The sequence below is a fragment of the Ascaphus truei genome, chromosome 20, assembly GCF_040206685.1.
Source record: "Ascaphus truei isolate aAscTru1 chromosome 20, aAscTru1.hap1, whole genome shotgun sequence".
In the NCBI taxonomy this organism is placed as follows: domain Eukaryota; kingdom Metazoa; phylum Chordata; class Amphibia; order Anura; family Ascaphidae; genus Ascaphus; species Ascaphus truei.
Genome location: NC_134502.1, coordinates 25,276,656 through 25,297,631, shown reverse-complemented (window position 1 = coordinate 25,297,631; position 20,976 = coordinate 25,276,656). Strand labels below are relative to the sequence as shown.

Below are 20,976 nucleotides of genomic sequence, written 5' to 3'. Positions count from 1 at the left end.
GTATTGTTACTGGGAGATACCCGCTACACACGTATTCACTACACAGAGGCTGCTCCAGTATTGTTACTGGGAGATACCCGCTGCACACGTATTCAGTACACAGAGACTGCTCCTGTATTGTTACTGGGAGATACCCGCTGCACACGTATTCAGTACACAGATGCTGCTCCTGTATTGTTACTGGGAGATACCCGCTGCACGTATTCAGTACACAGAGGCTGCTCCTGTATTGTTACTGGGAGATACCCGCTGCACACGTATTCAGTACACAGAGGCTGCTCCTGTATTGTTACTGGGAGATACCCGCTGCACACGTATTCAGTACACAGAGGCTGCTCCTGTATTGTTACTGGGAGATACCCGCTGCACACGTATTCAGTACACAGAGGCTGCTCCTGTATTGTTACTGGGAGATACCCGCTACACGTATTCAGTACACAGAGGCTGCTCCTGTATTGTTACTGGGAGATATCCGCTGCACGTATTCAGCACACAGAGCCTGCTCCTGTATTGTTACTGGGAGATACCCGCTGCACACGTATTCAGTACACAGAGGCTGCTCCTGTATTGTTACTGGGAGATACCCGCTGCACACGTATTCAGTACACAGAGGCTGCTCCTGTATTGTTACTGGGAGATACCCGCTGTACACGTATTCAGTACACAGAGGTTGTTCCTGTACTGTTACTGGGAGATACCCGCTGCACACGTATTCAGTACACAGAGGCTGCTCCTGTATTGTTACTGGGAGATACCCGCTGCACACGTATTCAGTACACAGAGGTTGTTCCTGTATTGTTACTGGGAGATACCCGCTGCACACGTATTCAGTACACAGAGGCTGCTCCTGTATTGTTACTGGGATATACCCGCTACACACGTATTCAGTACACAGAGGCTGCTCCTTTATTGTTACTGGGAGATACCGCTGCACACGTATTCAGTACACAGAGGCTGCTCCTGTATTGTTACTGGGAGATACCCGCTGCACACGTATTCAGTACACAGAGACTGCTCCTGTATTGTTACTGGGAGATACTCGCTGCACACGTATTCAGTACACAGGGGCTGCTCCTGTATTGTTACTGGGAGATACCCGCTGCACACGTATTCAGTACACAGAGGCTGCTCCTGTATTGTTACTGGGAGATACCCGCTGCACACGTATTCAGTACACAGAGGCTGCTCCTGTATTGTTACTGGGAGATACCCGCTGCACACGTATTCAGTACACAGAGGCTGCTCCTGTATTGTTACTGGGAGATACCCGCTGCACACGTATTCAGTACACAGAGGCTGCTCCTGTATTGTTACTGGGAGATACCCGCTGCACACGTATTCAGTACACAGACGCTGCTCCTGTATTGTTACTGGGAGATACCCGCTGCACGTATTCAGTACACAGAGGCTGCTCCTGTATTGTTACTGGGAGATACCCGCTGCACGTATTCAGTACACAGAGGCTGCTCCTGTATTATTACTGGGAGATACCCGCTGCACACGTATTCAGTACACAGAGGCTGCTCCTGTATTGTTACTGGGAGATACCCGCTGCACGTATTCAGTACACAGAGGCTGCTCCTGTATTGTTACTGGGAGATACTCGCTGCACACGTATTCAGTACACAGAGGCTGCTCCTGTATTGTTACTGGGAGATACCCGCTGCACACGTATTCAGTACACAGAGGCTGCTCCTGTATTGTTACTGGGAGATACCCGCTGCACACGTATTCAGTACACAGAGGCTGCTCCTGTATTGTTACTGGGAGATATCCGCTGCGCACGTATTCAGTACACAGAGGCTGCTCCTGTATTGTTACTGGGAGATACCCGCTACACATGTATTCAGTACACAGAGACTGCTCCTGTATTGTTACTGGGAGATACCCGCTGCACACGTATTCAGTACACAGAGGCTGCTCCTGTATTGTTACTGGGAGATACCCGCTGCACACGTATTCAGTACACAGAGGCTGCTCCTGTATCGTTACTGGGAGATACCCGCTGCACGTATTCAGTACACAGAGACTGCTCCTGTATTGTTACTGGGAGATACCCGCTGCACACGTATTCAGTACACAGAGGCTGCTCCTGTATTGTTACTGGGAGATACCCGCTACACACGTATTCAGTACACAGAGCCTGCTCCTGTATTGTTACTGGGAGATACCCGCTGCACGTATTCAGTACACAGAGGCTGCTCCTGTATTGTTACTGGGAGATACCCGCTACACACGTATTCAGTACACAGAGGCTGCTCCTGTTTTGTTACTGGGAGATACTCGCTGCACACGTATTCAGTACACAGAGGCTGCTCCTGTATTGTTACTGGGAGATACCCGCTGCACATACATTCAGTACACAGAGGCTGCTCCTGTATTGTTACTGGGAGATACCCGCTGCACACGTATTCAGTACACAGAGACTGCTCCTGTATTGTTACTGGGAGATACCCGCTGCACACGTATTCAGTACACAGAGGCTGCTCCTGTATTGTTACTGGGAGATACCCGCTGCACATGTATTCAGTACACAGAGGCTGCTCCTGTATTGTTACTGGGCGATACCCGCTACACGTGTATTCAGAACACAAAGGCTGCTCTTGTATTGTTACTGGGAGATACCCGCTGCACGTATTCAGAACACAGAGGCTGCTCCTGTATTGTTACTAGGAGATACCCGCTACACACGTATTCAGTAAACAGAGGCTGCTCCTGTATTGTTACTGGGAGATACTCGCTACACACGTATTCAGTACACAGAGCCTGCTCCTGTATTGTTACTGGGAGATACTCGCTACACACGTATTCAGTACACAGAGCCTGCTCCTGTATTGTTACTGGGAGATACCCACTGCACACGTATTCAGTACACAGAGACTGCTCCTGTATTGTTACTGGGAGATACCCGCTGCACACGTATTCAGAACACAGAGGCTGCTCCTGTATTGTTACTGGGAGATACCCGCTGCACACGTATTCAGTACACAGAGTCTGCTCCTGTATTGTTACTGGGAGATACCCGCTGCACACGTATTCAGTACACAGAGGCTGCTCCTGTATTGTTACTGGGAGATACCCGCTGCACATTTATTCAGTACACAGAGGCTGCTCCTGTATTGTTACTGGGAGATACCCGCTACACACGTATTCACTACACAGAGGCTGCTCCTGTATTGTTACTGGGAGATACCCGCTACACACGTATTCAGTACACAGAGGCTGCTCCTGTATTGTTACTGGGAGATACCCGCTGCACGTATTCAGTACACAGAGGCTGCTCCTGTATTGTTACTGGGAGATATCCGCTACACACGTATTCAGTACACAGACGCTGCTCCTGTATTGTTACTGGGAGATACCCGCTGCACACGTATTCAGTACACAGACGCTGCTCCTGTATTGTTACTGGGAGATACCCGCTGCACGTATTCAGTACACAGAGACTGCTCCTGTATTGTTACTGGGAGATACCCGCTGCACACGTATTCAGTACACAGAGGCTGCTCCTGTATTGTTACTGGGAGATACCCGCTGCACACGTATTCAGTACACAGAGGCTGCTCCTGTATTGTTACTGGGAGATACCCGCTACACACGTATTCACTACACAGAGGCTGATCCTGTATTGTTACTGGGAGATACCCGCTGCAGACGTATTCAGTACACAGAGGTTGCTCCTGTATTGTTACTGGGAGATACCCGCTGCACATGTATTCAGTACACAGAGACTGCTCCTGTATTGTTACTGGGAGATACCCGCTACACATGTATTCACTACACAGAGGCTGCTCCTGTATTGTTACTGGGAGATACCCTCTGCACACGTATTCAGTACACAGAGGCTGCTCCTGTATTGTTACTGGGAGATACCCGCTACACGTGTATTCAGAACACAAAGGCTGCTCCTGTATTGTTACTGGGAGATACCCGCTGCACGTATTCAGAACACAGAGGCTGCTCCTGTATTGTTACTGGGAGATACCCGCTGCACACGTATTCAGTACACAGAGGCTGCTCCTGTATTGTTACTGGGAGATACCCTCTGCACACGTATTCAGTACACAGAGGCTGCTCCTGTATTGTTACTGGGAGATACCCGCTACACACGTATTCAGTACACAGAGGCTGCTCCTGTATTGTTACTGGGAGATACCCGCTACACACGTATTCACTACACAGAGGCTGCTCCTGTATTGTTACTGGGAGATACCCGCTGCACACGTATTCAGTACACAGAGCCTGCTCCTGTATTGTTACTGGGAGATACCCGCTGCACACGTATTCAGTACACAGAGGCTGCTCCTGTATTGTTACTGGGAGATACCCGCTGCACACGTATTCAGTACACAGAGACTGCTCCTGTATTGTTACTGGGAGATACCCGCTGCACACGTATTCAGTACACAGAGGCTGCTCCTGTATTGTTACTGGGAGATACCCGCTACACATGTATTCAGAACACAGAGGCTGCTCCTGTATTGTTACTGGGAGATACCCGCTGCACATGTATTCAGTACACAGAGGCTGCTCCTGTATTGTTACTGGGAGATACCCTCTGCACACGTATTCAGTACACAGAGGCTGCTCCTGTATTGTTACTGGGACATACCCGCTACACGTGTATTCAGAACACAAAGGCTGCTCCTGTATTGTTACTGGGAGATACCCGCTGTACGTATTCAGAACACAGAGGCTGCTCCTGTATTGTTACTGGGAGATACTCGCTACACACGTATTCAGTACACAGACACTGCTCCTGTATTGTTACTGGGAGATACCCGCTGCACACGTATTCAGTACACAGAGGCTGCTCCTGTATTGTTACTGGGAGATACCCGCTACACACGTATTCAGAACACAGAGGCTGCTCCTGTATTGTTACTGGGAGATACCCGCTACACACGTATTCAGTACACAGAGGCTGCTCCTGTATTGTTACTGGAAGATACCCGCTGCACACGTATTCAGTACACAGAGCCTGCTCCTGTATTGTTACTGGGAGATACCCGCTGCACACGTATTCAGTACACAGACGCTGCTCCTGTATTGTTACTGGGAGATACCCGCTGCACGTATTCAGTACACAGAGGCTGCTCCTGTATTGTTACTGGGAGATACCCGCTGCACGTATTCAGTACACAGAGACTGCTCCTGTATTGTTACTGGGAGATACCCGCTGCACACGTATTCAGTACACAGAGGCTGCTCCTGTATTGTTACTGGAAGATACCCGCTGCACACGTATTCAGTACACAGAGGCTGCTCCTGTATTGTTACTGGGAGATACCCGCTGCACACGTATTCAGTACACAGAGCCTGCTCCTGTATTGTTACTGGGAGATACCCGCTGCACACGTATTCAGTACACAGAGCCTGCTCCTGTATTGTTACTGGGAGATACCCGCTGCACACGTATTCAGTACACAGAGGCTGCTCCTGTATTGTTACTGGGAGATACCCGCTACACACGTATTCAGTACACAGAGGCTGCTCCTGTATTGTTACTGGGAGATACCCGCTGTCACGGGTCCCATACCTTTGACACGTTTCCTGCACATCCTTCATGATCTTTCCGGCATTGATGATGTCATCGTGTTCGAATGTCATCATGGCTTGCATTTCCAAGATGGTGGCGTGTATGAGGCCATGGTACATGCTGTCTTTAACCCTAGGGACAAGAGGTAGGCCATGAGAGGGGACAGGAGTTGTGTCACCCTGCGGTGGGAGGGTCAGACTCCATGTCCCATAGCTCCCTCCTGTCTGTGTCACCCTGCGGGGGGAGGGACAGACTCCGTGTCCCATAGCTCCCTCCTGTCTGTGTCACTGTGTCACCCTGCGGGGGGAGGGACAGACTCCATGTCCCATAGCTCCCTCCTGTCTGTGTCACCCTGCGGGGGGAGGGACAGACTCCGTGTCCCATAGCTCCCTCCTGTCTGTGTCACTGGGTCACCCTGCGGGGGGAGGGACAGACACCATGTCCCATAGCTCCCTCCTGTCTGTGTCACCCTGCGGGGGGAGGGACAGGCTCCATGTCCCATAGCTCCCTCCTGTCTGTGTCACTGTGTCACCCTGCGGGGGGAGGGGCAGATACCACGTCCCATAGCTCCCTCCTGTCTGTGTCACTGTGTCACCCTGCGGGGGGAGGGGCAGACTCCATGTCCCATAGCTCCCTCCTGTCTGTGTCACTGTGTCACCCTGCGGGGGGAGGGACAGACACCATGTCGCATAGCTCCCTCCTGTCTGTGTCACTGTGTCACCCTGCGGGGGGAGGGACAGACACCACGTCCCATAGCTCCCTCCTGTCTGTGTCACCCTGCGGGGGGAGGGACAGACACCATGTCCCATAGCTCCCTCCTGTCTGTGTCACTGTGTCACCCTGCGGGGGGAGAGACAGACTCCATGTCCCATAGCTCCCTCCTGTCTGTGTCACTGTGTCACCCTGCGGGGGGGGGGGGGACAGACTCCATGTCCCGTAGCTCCCTCCTGTCTGTGTCACCCTGCGGGGGGAGGGACAGACCCCATGTCCCATAGCTCCCTCCTGTCGGTGTCACTGTGTCACCCTGCGGGGGGAGGGACAGACCCCATGTCCCATATCTCCCTCCTGTCGGTGTCACTGTGTCACCCTGCGGGGGGAGGGACAGACTCCATGTCCCATAGCTCCCTCCTGTCTGTGTCACTGTGTCACCCTGCGGGGGGAGGGACAGACTCCATGTCCCATAGCTCCCTCCTGTCTGTGTCACTGTGTCACCCTGCGGGGGGAGGGACAGACTCCATGTCCCATAGCTCCCTCCTGTCTGTGTCACTGTGTCACCCTGCGGGGGGAGGGACAGACTCCATGTCCCATAGCTCCCTCCTGTCTGTGTCACTGTCACCCTGCGGGGGGAGGGACAGACTCCATGTCCCATAGCTCCCTCCTGTCTGTGTCACTGTGTCACCCTGCGGGGGGAGGGACAGACTCCATGTCCCATAGCTCCCTCCTGTCTGTGTCACTGTGTCACCCTGCGGGGGGAGGGACAGACTCCATGTCCCATAGCTCCCTCCTGTCTGTGTCACTGTGTCACCCTGCGGGGGGAGGGACAGACTCCATGTCCCATAGCTCCCTCCTGTCTGTGTCACTGTCACCCTGCGGGGGGAGGGACAGACTCCATGTCCCATAGCTCCCTCCTGTCTGTGTCACTGTGTCACCCTGCGGGGGGAGGGACAGACTCCATGCCCCATAGCTCCCTCCTGTCTGTGTCACTGTGTCACCCTCCGGGGGGAGGGACAGACTCCATGTCCCATAGCTCCCTCCTGCCTGTGTCACTGCGTCACCCTGCGGGGGGAGGGACAGACTGTATGCCCTTCCCAGAGAAGGAAGAACGAGGAGTAGCACTGGTGACACAGGGAAGCACGGCCGGTGAAAGTGGGCGTGAGGCCCCGGTGTCTTACACAAGCCCTGAAGGTAGGGACAGACCTGGGACTCTTAATGAACTGTCCCTAGAGTCCCCTTTACCTCGGCCGCAGCAATTCCAGACTCTCATCAAACTGGTTATTCAGAAAGAGGCTCAGAGCGTCCATACACTCACTGAGATCCTTGGATAGATCCAGCACAGACCTGTGGGGATAGAGAGTGCCTTATTGCCCCTGTAACATGTAACTGCAGTAACCCGGCTCCTGAGTGCCTTATTGCCCCTGTAACCTGTTATTGCAGTAACCCGCCTCCTGAGTGCCTTATTGCCCCTGTAACATGTTATTGCAGTAACCCGCCTCCTGAGTGCCTTATTGCCCCTGTAACATGTTATCGCAGTAACCCTCCTCCTGAGTGCCTTATTGCCCCTGTAACATGTTATCGCAGTAACCCTCCTCCTAAGTGCCTTATTGTCCCTGTAACATGTTATTGCAGTAACCCGCCTCCTGAGTGCCTTATTGCCCCTGTAACATGTTATTGCAGTAACCCGCCTCCTGAGTGCCTTATTGCCCTGTAACATGTTATTGCAGTAACCCGCCTCCTGAGTGCCTTATTGCCCCTGTAACATTTTATTGCAGTAACCCGCGTCCTGAGTGCCTTATTGCCCCTGTAACATGTTATCGCAGTAACCCGCCTCCTGAGTGCCTTATTGCCCCTGTAACATGTTATCGCAGTAACCCGCCTCATGAGTGCCTTATTGCCCCTGTAACATGTTATCGCAGTAACCCGCCTCCTGAGTGCCTTATTGCCCCTGTAACCTGTTATTGCAGTAACCCGGCTCCTGAGTACCTTATTGCCCCTGTAACATGTTATTGCAGTAACCCGCCTCCTGAGTGCCTTATTGCCCCTGTAACATGTTATTGCAGTAACCCGCCTCCTGAGTGCCTTATTGCCCCTGTAACATTTTATTGCAGTAACCCGCGTCCTGAGTGCCTTATTGCCCATGTAACATTTTATTGCAGTAACCCGCGTCCTGAGTGCCTTATTGTCCCTGTAACATTTTATTGCAGTAACCCGCCTCCTGAGTGCCTTATTGCCCCTGTAACATGTTATCGCAGTAACCCGGCTCCTGAGTGCCTTATTGCCCCTGTAACATTTTATTGCAGTAACCCGCCTCCTGAGTGCCTTATTGCCCCTGTAACATGTTATCGCAGTAACCCGCCTCCTGAGTGCCTTATTGCCCCTGTAACATGTTATCGCAGTAATCCGCCTCCTGAACGCCTTATTATCCCTGTAACCTGTTATTGCAGTAACCCGGCTCCTGAGTGCCTTATTGCCCCTGTAACATGTTATTGCAGTAACCCGCCTCCTGAGTGCCTTATTGCCCCTGTAACATGTTATTGCAGTAACCCGCCTCCTGAGTGCCTTATTGCCCCTGTAACATTTTATTGCAGTAACCCGCGTCCTGAGTGCTTTATTGCCCCTGTAACATTTTATTGCAGTAACCCGCGTCCTGAGTGCCTTATTGCCCCTGTAACATTTTATTGCAGTAACCCGCCTCCTGAGTGCCTTATTGCCCCTGTAACATGTTATCGCAGTAACCCGGCTCCTGAGTGCCTTATTGCCCCTGTAACATGTTATCGCAGTAACCCTCCTCCTGAGTGCCTTATTGCCCCTGTAACATGTTATTGCAGTAACCCGCCTCCTGAGTGCCTTATTGCCCCTGTAACATGTTATCGCAGTAACCCTCCTCCTGAGTGCCTTATTGCCCCTGTAACATGTTATCGCAGTAACCCACCTCCTGAGTGCCTTATTGCCCCTGTAACATGTTATCGCAGTAACCCGCCTCCTGAGAGCCTTATTGCCCCTGTAACATGTTATCGCAGTAACCCGCCTCCTGAACGCCTTATTATCCCTGTATCATGTTATCGCAGTAACCCGCCTCCTGAGTGCCTTATTGCCCCTGTAACCTGTTATTGCAGTAACCCGGCTCCTGAGTACCTTATTGCCCCTGTAACATGTTATTGCAGTAACCCGCCTCCTGAGTGCCTTATTGCCCCTGTAACATGTTATCGCAGTAACCCGCCTCCTGAGTGCCTTATTGCCCCTGTAACATGTTATCGCAGTAACCCGCCTCCTGAGTGCCTTATTGCCCCTGTAACATGTTATCGCAGTAACCCCCCTCCTGAGTGCCTTATTGCCCCTGTAACATGTTATTGCAGTAACCCGCCTCCTGAGTGCCTTATTACCCCTGTAACGTTATCGCAGTAACCCGCCTCCTGAGTGCCTTATTGCCCCTGTAACATGTTATCGCAGTAACCCGCCTCCTGAACGCCTTATTATCCCTGTAACATGTTATCGCAGTAACCCGCCTCCTGAGTGCCTTATTGCCCCTGTAACCTGTTATTGCAGTAACCCGGCTCCTGAGTACCTTATTGCCCCTGTAACATGTTATTGCAGTAACCCGCCTCCTGAGTGCCTTATTGCCCCTGTAACATGTTATTGCAGTAACCCGCCTCCTGAGTGCCTTATTGCCCCTGTAACATGTTATTGCAGTAACCCGCCTCCTGAGTGCCTTATTGCCCCTGTAACATGTTATTGCAGTAACCCGCCTCCTGAGTGCCTTATTGCCCCTGTAACATTTTATTGCAATAACCCGCGTCCTGAGTGCCTTATTGCCCCTGTAACATTTTATTGCAGTAACCCGCGTCTTGAGTGCCTTATTGCCCCTGTAACATTTTATTGCAGTAACCCTCCTCCTGAGTGCCTTATTGCCCCTGTAACATGTTATTGCAGTAACCCGCCTCCTGAGTGCCTTATTGCCCCTGTAACATGTTATCGCAGTAACCCTCCTCCTGAGTGCCTTATTGCCCCTGTTACATGTTATCGCAGTAACCCGCCTCCTGAGTGCCTTATTGCCCCTGTAACATGTTACTGCAGTAACCCGGCTCCTGAGTGCCTTATTGCCCCTGTAACATGTTATTGCAGTAACCCGCCTCCTGAGTGCCTTATTGCCCCTGTAACATGTTATTGCAGTAACCCGCCTCCTGAGTGCCTTATTGCCCCTGTAACATGTTATCGCAGTAACCCTCCTCCTGAGTGCCTTATTGCCCCTGTAACATGTTATCGCAGTAACCCTCCTCCTGAGTGCCTTATTGTCCCTGTAACATGTTATTGCAGTAACCCGCCTCCTGAGTGCCTTATTGCCCCTGTAACATGTTATTGCAGTAACCCGCCTCCTGAGTGCCTTATTGCCCCTGTAACATGTTATCGCAGTAACCCTCCTCCTGAGTGCCTTATTGCCCCTGTAACATGTTATCGCAGTAACCCACCTCCTGAGTGCCTTATTGCCCCTGTAACATGTTATCGCAGTAACCCCCCTCCTGAGTGCCTTATTGCCCCTGTAACATGTTATTGCAGTAACCCGCCTCCTGAGTGCCTTATTACCCCTGTAACATGTTATCGCAGTAACCCGCCTCCTGAGTGCCTTATTGCCCCTGTAACATGTTATCGCAGTAACCCCCCTCCTGAGTGCCTTATTGCCCCTGTAACATGTTATTGCAGTAACCCGCCTCCTGAGTGCCTTATTATCCCTGTAACATGTTATCGCAGTAACCCGGCTCCTGAGTACCTTATTGCCCTGTAACATGTTATTGCAGTAACCCGCCTCCTGAGTGCCTTATTGCCCCTGTAACATGTTATTGCAGTAACCCGCCTCCTGAGTGCCTTATTGCCCCTGTAACATTTTATTGCAGTAACCCGCGTCCTGAGTGCCTTATTGCCCCTGTAACATGTTATCGCAGTAACCCGCCTCCTGAGTGCCTTATTGCCCCTGTAACATGTTATCGCAGTAACCCGCCTCATGAGTGCCTTATTGCCCCTGTAACATGTTATCGCAGTAACCCGCCTCCTGAGTGCCTTATTGCCCCTGTAACCTGTTATTGCAGTAACCCGGCTCCTGAGTACCTTATTGCCCCTGTAACATGTTATTGCAGTAACCCGCCTCCTGAGTGCCTTATTGCCCCTGTAACATGTTATTGCAGTAACCCGCCTCCTGAGTGCCTTATTGCCCCTGTAACATTTTATTGCAGTAACCCGCGTCCTGAGTGCCTTATTGCCCATGTAACATTTTATTGCAGTAACCCGCGTCCTGAGTGCCTTATTGTCCCTTTAACATTTTATTGCAGTAACCCGCCTCCTGAGTGCCTTATTGCCCCTGTAACATGTTATCGCAGTAACCCGGGTCCTGAGTGCCTTATTGCCCCTGTAACATTTTATTGCAGTAACCCGCCTCCTGAGTGCCTTATTGCCCCTGTAACATGTTATCGCAGTAACCCGCCTCCTGAGTGCCTTATTGCCCCTGTAACATGTTATCGCAGTAATCCGCCTCCTGAACGCCTTATTATCCCTGTAACCTGTTATTGCAGTAACCCGGCTCCTGAGTGCCTTATTGCCCCTGTAACATGTTATTGCAGTAACCCGCCTCCTGAGTGCCTTATTGCCCCCGTAACATGTTATTGCAGTAACCCGCCTCCTGAGTGCCTTATTGCCCCTGTAACATTTTATTGCAGTAACCCGCGTCCTGAGTGCCTTATTGCCCCTGTAACATTTTATTGCAGTAACCCGCGTCCTGAGTGCCTTATTGCCCCTGTAACATTTTATTGCAGTAACCCGCCTCCTGAGTGCCTTATTGCCCCTGTAACATGTTATCGCAGTAACCCGGCTCCTGAGTGCCTTATTGCCCCTGTAACATGTTATCGCAGTAACCCTCCTCCTGAGTGCCTTATTGCCCCTGTAACATGTTATTGCAGTAACCCGCCTCCTGAGTGCCTTATTGCCCCTGTAACATGTTATCGCAGTAACCCTCCTCCTGAGTGCCTTATTGCCCCTGTAACATGTTATCGCAGTAACCCACCTCCTGAGTGCCTTATTGCCCCTGTAACATGTTATCGCAGTAACCCGCCTCCTGAGAGCCTTATTGCCCCTGTAACATGTTATCGCAGTAACCCGCCTCCTGAACGCCTTATTATCCCTGTATCATGTTATCGCAGTAACCCGCCTCCTGAGTGCCTTATTGCCCCTGTAACCTGTTATTGCAGTAACCCGGCTCCTGAGTACCTTATTGCCCCTGTAACATGTTATTGCAGTAACCCGCCTCCTGAGTGCCTTATTGCCCCTGTAACATGTTATCGCAGTAACCCGCCTCCTGAGTGCCTTATTGCCCCTGTAACATGTTATCGCAGTAACCCGCCTCCTGAGTGCCTTATTGCCCCTGTAACATGTTATCGCAGTAACCCCCCTCCTGAGTGCCTTATTGCCCCTGTAACATGTTATTGCAGTAACCCGCCTCCTGAGTGCCTTATTACCCCTGTAACGTTATCGCAGTAACCCGCCTCCTGAGTGCCTTATTGCCCCTGTAACATGTTATCGCAGTAACCCGCCTCCTGAACGCCTTATTATCCCTGTAACATGTTATCGCAGTAACCCGCCTCCTGAGTGCCTTATTGCCCCTGTAACCTGTTATTGCAGTAACCCGGCTCCTGAGTACCTTATTGCCCCTGTAACATGTTATTGCAGTAACCCGCCTCCTGAGTGCCTTATTGCCCCTGTAACATGTTATTGCAGTAACCCGCCTCCTGAGTGCCTTATTGCCCCTGTAACATGTTATTGCAGTAACCCGCCTCCTGAGTGCCTTATTGCCCCTGTAACATGTTATTGCAGTAACCCGCCTCCTGAGTGCCTTATTGCCCCTGTAACATTTTATTGCAATAACCCGCGTCCTGAGTGCCTTATTGCCCCTGTAACATTTTATTGCAGTAACCCGCGTCCTGAGTGCCTTATTGCCCCTGTAACATTTTATTGCAGTAACCCTCCTCCTGAGTGCCTTATTGCCCCTGTAACATGTTATTGCAGTAACCCGCCTCCTGAGTGCCTTATTGCCCCTGTAACATGTTATCGCAGTAACCCTCCTCCTGAGTGCCTTATTGCCCCTGTTACATGTTATCGCAGTAACCCGCCTCCTGAGTGCCTTATTGCCCCTGTAACATGTTATTGCAGTAACCCGCCTCCTGAGTGCCTTATTGCCCCTGTAACATGTTATTGCAGTAACCCGCCTCCTGAGTGCCTTATTGCCCCTGTAACATTTTATTGCAATAACCCGCGTCCTGAGTGCCTTATTGCCCCTGTAACATTTTATTGCAGTAACCCGCGTCCTGAGTGCCTTATTGCCCCTGTAACATTTTATTGCAGTAACCCTCCTCCTGAGTGCCTTATTGCCCCTGTAACATGTTATTGCAGTAACCCGCCTCCTGAGTGCCTTATTGCCCCTGTAACATGTTATCGCAGTAACCCTCCTCCTGAGTGCCTTATTGCCCCTGTTACATGTTATCGCAGTAACCCACCTCCTGAGTGCCTTATTGCCCCTGTAACATGTTATCGCAGTAACCCCCCTCCTGAGTGCCTTATTGCCCCTGTAACATGTTATCGCAGTAACCCCCCCTCCTGAGTGCCTTATTGCCCCTGTAACATGTTATTGCAGTAACCCGCCTCCTGAGTGCCTTATTACCCCTGTAACATGTTATTGCAGTAACCCGCCTCCTGAGTGCCTTATTGCCCCTGTAACATGTTATCGCAGTAACCCGCCTCCTGAACGCCTTATTATCCCTGAAACATGTTATCGCAGTAACCCGCCTCCTGAGTGCCTTATTGCCCCTGTAACCTGTTATTGCAGTAACCCGGCTCCTGAGTACCTTATTGCCCCTGTAACATGTTATTGCAGTAACCCGCCTCCTGAGTGCCTTATTGCCCCTGTAACATTTTATTGCAGTAACCCGCCTCCTGAGTGCCTTATTGCCCCTGTAACATGTTATCGCAGTAACCCGCCTCCTGAGTGCCTTATTGCCCCTGTAACATGTTATCGCAGTAACCCGCCTCCTGAACGCCTTATTATCCCTGTAACCTGTTATTGCAGTAACCCGGCTCCTGAGTGCCTTATTGCCCCTGTAACATGTTATTGCAGTAACCCGCCTCCTGAGTGCCTTATTGCCCCTGTAACATGTTATTGCAGTAACCCGCCTCCTGAGTGCCTTACTGCCCCTGTAACATTTTATTGCAGTAACCCGCGTCCTGAGTGCCTTATTGCCCCTGTAACATTTTATTGCAGTAACCCGCCTCCTGAGTGCCTTATTGCCCCTGTAACATGTTATCGCAGTAACCCGGCTCCTGAGTGCCTTATTGCCCCTGTAACATTTTATCGCAGTAACCCGCCTCCTGAGTGCCTTATTGCCCCTGTGACATTTTATCGCAGTAACCCCCCTCCTGAGTGCCTTATTGGCCCTGTGACATGTTATTGCAGTAACCCCCCTCCTGAGTGCCTTATTGCCCCTGTGACATGTTATTGCAGTAACCCCCCTCCTGAGTGCCTTATTGCCCCTGTAACATGTTATCGCAGTAACCCGCCTCCTGAGTGCCTTATTGCCCCTGTAACATGTTATCGCAGTAACCCGCCTCCTGAGTGCCTTATTGCCCCTGCAACATGTTATCGCAGTAACCCGCCTCCTGAGTGCCTTATTGCCCCTGTAACATGTTATCGCAGTAACCCGCCTCCTGAGTGCCTTATTGCCCCTGTAACATGTTATCGCAGTAACCCGCCTCCTGAGTGCCTTATTGCCCCTGTAACATGTTATCGCAGTAACCCGCCTCCTGAGTGCCTTATTGCCCCTGTAACATGTTATTGCAGTAACCCGCCTCCTGAGTGCCTTATTGCCCCTGTAACATGTTATTGCAGTAACCCGCCTCCTGAGTGCCTTATTGCCCCTGTAACATGTTATTGCAGTAACCCGGCTCCTGAGTGCCTTATTGTCCCTGTAACATGTTATTGCAGTAACCCGCCTCCTGAGTGCCTTATTGTCCCTGTAACATGTTATTGCGGTAACCCGCCTCCTGAGTGCCTTATTGCCCCTGTAACATGTTATTGCGGTAACCCGGCTCCTGAGTGCCTTATTGCCCTGTAACATGTTATTGCAGTAACCCGCCTCCTGAGTGCCTTATTGCCCCTGTAACATTTTATTGCAGTAACCCGCGTCCTGAGTGCCTTATTGCCCTGTAACATGTTATTGCAGTAACCCGCCTCCTGAGTGCCTTATTGCCCCTGTAACATGTTATTGCAGTAACCCGCCTCCTGAGTGCCTTATTGCCCCTGTAACATGTTATTGCAGTAACCCGCCTCCTGAGTGCCTTATTGCCCCTGTAACATGTTATTGCAGTAACCCGCCTCCTGAGTGCCTTATTGTCCCTGTAACATGTTATTGCAGTAACCCGCCTCCTGAGTGCCTTATTGCCCCTGTAACATGTTATTGCAGTAACCCGCCTCCTGAGTGCCTTATTGCCCCTGTAACATGTTATTGCAGTAACCCGCCTCCTGAGTGCCTTATTGTCCCTGTAACATGTTATTGCAGTAACCCGCCTCCTGAGTGCCTTATTGTCCCTGTAACATGTTATCGCAGTAACCCGCCCCCTGAGTGCCTTATTGCCCCTGTAACATGTTATCGCAGTAACCCGCCTCCTGAGTGCCTTATTGCGCCTGTAACATGTTATCGCAGTAACCCGCCTCCTGAGTGCCTTATTGCCCCTGTAACATGTTATCGCAGTAACCCGCCTCCTGAGTGCCTTATTGCCCCTGTAACATGTTATCGCAGTAACCCGCCTCCTGAGTGCCTTATTGCCCCTGTAACATGTTATTGCAGTAACCCGCCTCCTGAGTGCCTTATTGTCCCTGTAACATGTTATCGCAGTAACCCGCCTCCTGAGTGCCTTATTGCCCCTGTAACATGTTATTGCAGTAACCCGCCTCCTGAGTGCCTTATTGCCCGTTTATCGCAGTAACCCGCCTCCTGAGTGCCTTATTGCCCCTGTAACATGTTATCACAGTAACCCGCCTCCTGAGTGCCTTATTGCCCCTGTAACATGTTATTGCAGTAACCCGCCTCCTGAGTGCCTTATTGTCCCTGTAACATGTTATCGCAGTAACCCGCCTCCTGACTGCCTTATTGCCCCTGTAACATGTTATCGCAGTAACCCGCCTCCTGAGTGCCTTATTTCCCTTTATTAATAATTCACTTGCTCCCCTCTGTTCCATCCTTACACACACAAGATACTCCACCTTCCCCAAACACACTGTTCCAACGTGCAAAGTAAAACCCACATCTGTTTTCTCACTGGTCTAAGGGATGTTTATTCTCCCCCCCCCCCCACCCCCAATTTATTTTACGCTTCTGGTGCACTAAGGCACCCAGGGGCAGGGTTACTCAATAAGGCACTCAGGAGGTGGGTTACTGCAATAATATGTTACAGGGGCAATAAGGCACTCAGGAGGCGGGTTACTGCAATAACATGTTACAGGGGCAATAAGGCACTCAGGAGGTGGGTTACTGCAATAATATGTTACAGGGGCAATAAGGCACTCAGGAGGCGGGTTACTGCGATAACATGCTACAGGGGCAATAAGGCACTCAGGAGGCGGGTTACTGCGATAACATGATACAGGGGCAATAAGGCACTCAGGAGGCGGGTTACTGTAATAACATGTTACAGGAGCAATAAGGCACTCAGGAGGCGGGTTACTGCGATAACATGTTACAGGGGCAATAAGGCACTCAGTAGGCGGGTTACTGCAATAACATGTTACAGGGGCAATAAGGCACTCATGTGTTACTTGTGTGGCCCCGGGTCTGTTACCTGTGTGGCCCCGGGTCTGTGTTACATGTGTTACCTGTGTGGCCCCAGGTCTGTGTTACATGTGTTACCTGTGTGGCCCCGGGTCTGTGTTACCTGTGTTACCTGTGTGGCCCCGGGTCTGTGTTACCTGTGTGGCCCCGGGTCTGTGTTACCTGTGTTACCTGTGTGGTCCCCGGGTCTGTGTTATCTGTGTGGCCCCGGGTCTGTGTTACATGTGTGGCCCCGGGTCTGTGTTACCTGTGTTACCTGTGTGGCCCCGGGTCTGTGTTACCTGTGTGGCCCCGGGTCTGTGTTATCTGTGTGGCCCCGGGTCTGTGTTACCTGTGTTACCTGTGTGGCCCCGGGTCTGTGTTACCTGTGTGGCTCCGGGTCTGTGTTACCTGTGTTACCTGTGTGGCCCCGGGTCTGTGTTACCTGTGTGGCCCCGGGTCTGTGTTACCTGTGTGGCCCCGGGTCTGTGTTACCTGTGTTACCTGTGTGGCCCCGGGTCTGTGTTACCTGTGTGGCCCCGGGTCTGTGTTACCTGTGTTACCTGTGTGGCCCCGGGTCTGTGTTACCTGTGTTACCTGTGTGGCCCCGGGTCTGTCTTACCTGTCCACAGATCCCGGCTCCTGGCTCATGCTGATCCTACTGACTGACTGAGGACAAGCCACGCCCACTGACACCTGTCTGGGGAGGAGCTTCCTCTAACAACGCCCATATCTACCTGCTACAGAGAGGAACGTGTAAACCACGCCCACTCCTACCTGTGGCCTCCTGGCCCCGCCCCTCTCATCCAGAAGGGGAGGGGCCAATTAATGTTATCATGATGTATCTACTAGTGACACAAAGGCTCCGTTGCGGCCACGCCCCCTACTGGGCGGGGGCTTAATATAACCACACCCCTTATAATACTCTGTATAATGATGCTGAGTGTCTCTATACGCTGATAATGAACACGCCGCGCTGTATAATGATGCTGAGTATCTCTATACACTGATAATGAACACGCTGCGCTGTATAATGATGCTGCGTATACACTGATAATGAACACGCCGCGCTGTATAATGGTGCTGAGTGTCTCTATACACTGATACTGAACATGCTGCGCTGTATAATGATGCTGAGTATCTCTATACACTGATAATGAACACGCCGCGCTGTATAATGATGCTGAGTATCTCTATACACTGATAATGAACACGCCGCGCTGTATAATGATGCTGAGTATCTCTATACACTGATAATGAACACGCTGCGCTGTATAATGATACTGCGTATACACTGATAATGAACACGCCGCACTGTATAATGATGCTGAGTATCTCTATACACTGATAATGAACACACCGCGCTGTATAATGGTGCTGAGTGTCTCTATACACTGATATTGAACACGCTGCGCTGTATAATGATGCTGAGTATCTCTATCTCTATACATTAATAATGAACACGCTGCGCTGTATAATGATGCTGAGTATCTGTATTCACTGAAAATGAACACGCTGTGCTGTATAATGATGCCGAGTATCTCTATACACTGATCACGCACACCCTGCACTGTATAATGATGCTGAGTATCTCTATACACTGATCACGAACACGCCGCGCTGTATAATGATGATGAGTATCTCTATACACTGATCACGAACACCCTGCTCTGCACTTTGCTCTGTTCGACTAATTCTCATTGTCTCAAAAACTCCCCAAACCGGATAGTCCCGGATATAAAGTCAGGAGTAAGGATTACATTGCAGTAACCCTTCGCAGGTTGTGTTACTCTCCTCCCAGTAATAACGGTATCGGTCTGCTTCCCGTGTAAAATGTAATACTTTTCTATTCCCCCCATATTCTACATGTAACCCACCCCCCTCTCTATAGGGTTACTAGTATGGTTAGCGTGTAACCTGCCCACCCCCAGGTGGTCATGGGAACATGACATCAAGAAGCATATATAAGGGGGGGGAAGGGAATAGTTAGAGGTTAGGTTCCAGTAGGACAAGAGAAGAGGAGCCTCGGGGAGAGTAGATGTGTAATGTTTACAAAGTAATAGCACATACCAGCCCCCCCTGCTTATTATGTTGTTGATAGAGACAATGCCCTTTAAGTCAGGATCCCAAACGAAGATTAAGGGTGTCTAATATAAGCCTTGAAGCATGCCAACGGCTCAGTGACGAGGACTCCTGGGTGCCGGCAGATCTGCTGTAACCGCGGACCTGTATTAACAGTCCTCTCCGGTGGCAGACGGACAAAAGGTATTGGGGAGTCACCTGTACAGGACCCTCTAGGAATCCTATTGGGACTAGCATTACCGGGATAATACAGAAGGGTATCCCCAATAGAATATGAGGGGGGCGGGGGGTGGCAATAATTCTACTCAACAATTGACCTGGGGGGGAGGCCTCAGGATTTCACCTGGTGGTGTCAGTCTGGATATAGTAGAGTGGGGGGAAAGGGGGTCGGAGACCCGTTCTCCAGTACTCGAATAAAATCCTTCGACGAAATTAGGGAGAAGTCAAAAGCCCCTTCCAGGGAATTTGTTGGGATATCTCCAGTTGGGTCACAACGTTGAGTCTCTGTCCCGGGCTCAGATTTCCAACACATATTTTGAACATATCCTCACTTCCGCTACCTGGGAGGACAGCTCTATCAGGATTTTATCCAAAACATCGTCGATGCCACCCAAGATATCCCAGAGGAAGATATTGGACGGTGGGGAAGACTGTCAAGGAGGACTAGGACGAGATAGGGGAAGCCATTTAGAAAACCCTCGATCAACACGACGATGGCTATCAAATGTTTTTGTGGGTGGTAACGTTTCCAGAAGATCAATACGCGTTCCACCTTGTTCTAGGGGTTGTGGTCAGACGGGATCTACGTTACAGATCTGGTGGCAACGTCCAAAGAAGATCGAACTCTAGAGGGTCGTATGCTTTCTTCCAAACAAGATACCGGCACCTCAACATGGCAGTGGTTAAGAAACGACTGGAGAGTGAGGAGTATGGAGGAGATGGCTAGCTGACAGTACGCCCATGGTGTAATTATGTTGGGGGGGGGGGTCCTGCTTTTGACAGGTCTTGATGTCAACTGGATGAACTTCCTTTTAAGCGGACATCAGAACTGGGAGAATTTTGTTAGGGCGCCATCTTGAATCCCCAACGACATTAGTGACCCCCTGAATATACCGTTTTATGCTTTCCTATATACATAATGTATTTGCCAGAACAATACCATGTGCAATAACCCTATTCTCTCTTCAATACTTTTTGCTTTCTGGAACGTTTTTCCGATCAATGGTTTGACGACTGAACATCAAATAAAGCGGAGTTACATATACACAACGATACCTGTCTGCTTAGTTTTAAAATGTGTCATTAGCTTTCTTTTAATCCATTAAACAGATACCTGTCCTACTGCATTTAATGGGTTAAAGGGTCAGTCCCACGTAGGCGCAAAGGGACCTAATGACAGGGACGTGTTTAATGGGTCAGTCCCACGTAGAAGCAAAGTGACCTAATGACAGGGACGTGTTTAATGGGTTAAAGGGTCAGTCCCACATAGGTGCAAAGTAACCTAATGACAGGGACGTGTTTAATTGGTTAAAGGGTCAGTCCCGCATAGGTGCAAAGTGACCTAATGACAGGGACGTGTTTAATGGGTTAAAGGGTCAGTCCCACGTAGGGGCAAAGGGACCTAATGACAGGGATGTCATGTGAACGGACTTGCGCCTCGCTCAGTGGCCGTCGCTTCCACATGGTGCAGGGCCCTGCTGCCGCCATCTTGTGCGTGGCACAGGAACCCACATGGAGGCTGTACACCAGCAAAGAGGGTTTTAATTGGCTTTGGCTGTATTTATAGGATCGTAATCCTGT

The 20,976-nt window shown here is 50.7% G+C and overlaps 1 protein-coding gene across 1 annotated transcript in view; it reads right to left on the bottom strand.

Annotated features, from left to right (window-relative positions):
- LOC142471043 (tetratricopeptide repeat protein 39A-like) overlaps positions 1-17,770 on the bottom strand; it is a gene marked incomplete at its 3' end in the record, with an annotated part of 31,136 nt that extends 13,366 nt beyond the window's left edge. Inside the window, exons 1-3 of the mRNA XM_075577841.1 lie at positions 17,717-17,770; positions 7,496-7,597; positions 5,540-5,671 (exon numbers count right to left, since the gene is read on the bottom strand). Coding sequence (XP_075433956.1) covers positions 5,540-5,671; positions 7,496-7,597; positions 17,717-17,745 — 263 coding nt within the window. The remainder of the gene's footprint in view (positions 1-5,539; positions 5,672-7,495; positions 7,598-17,716) is intronic.
- Between the last annotated feature and the right edge of the window lie 3,206 nt (positions 17,771-20,976).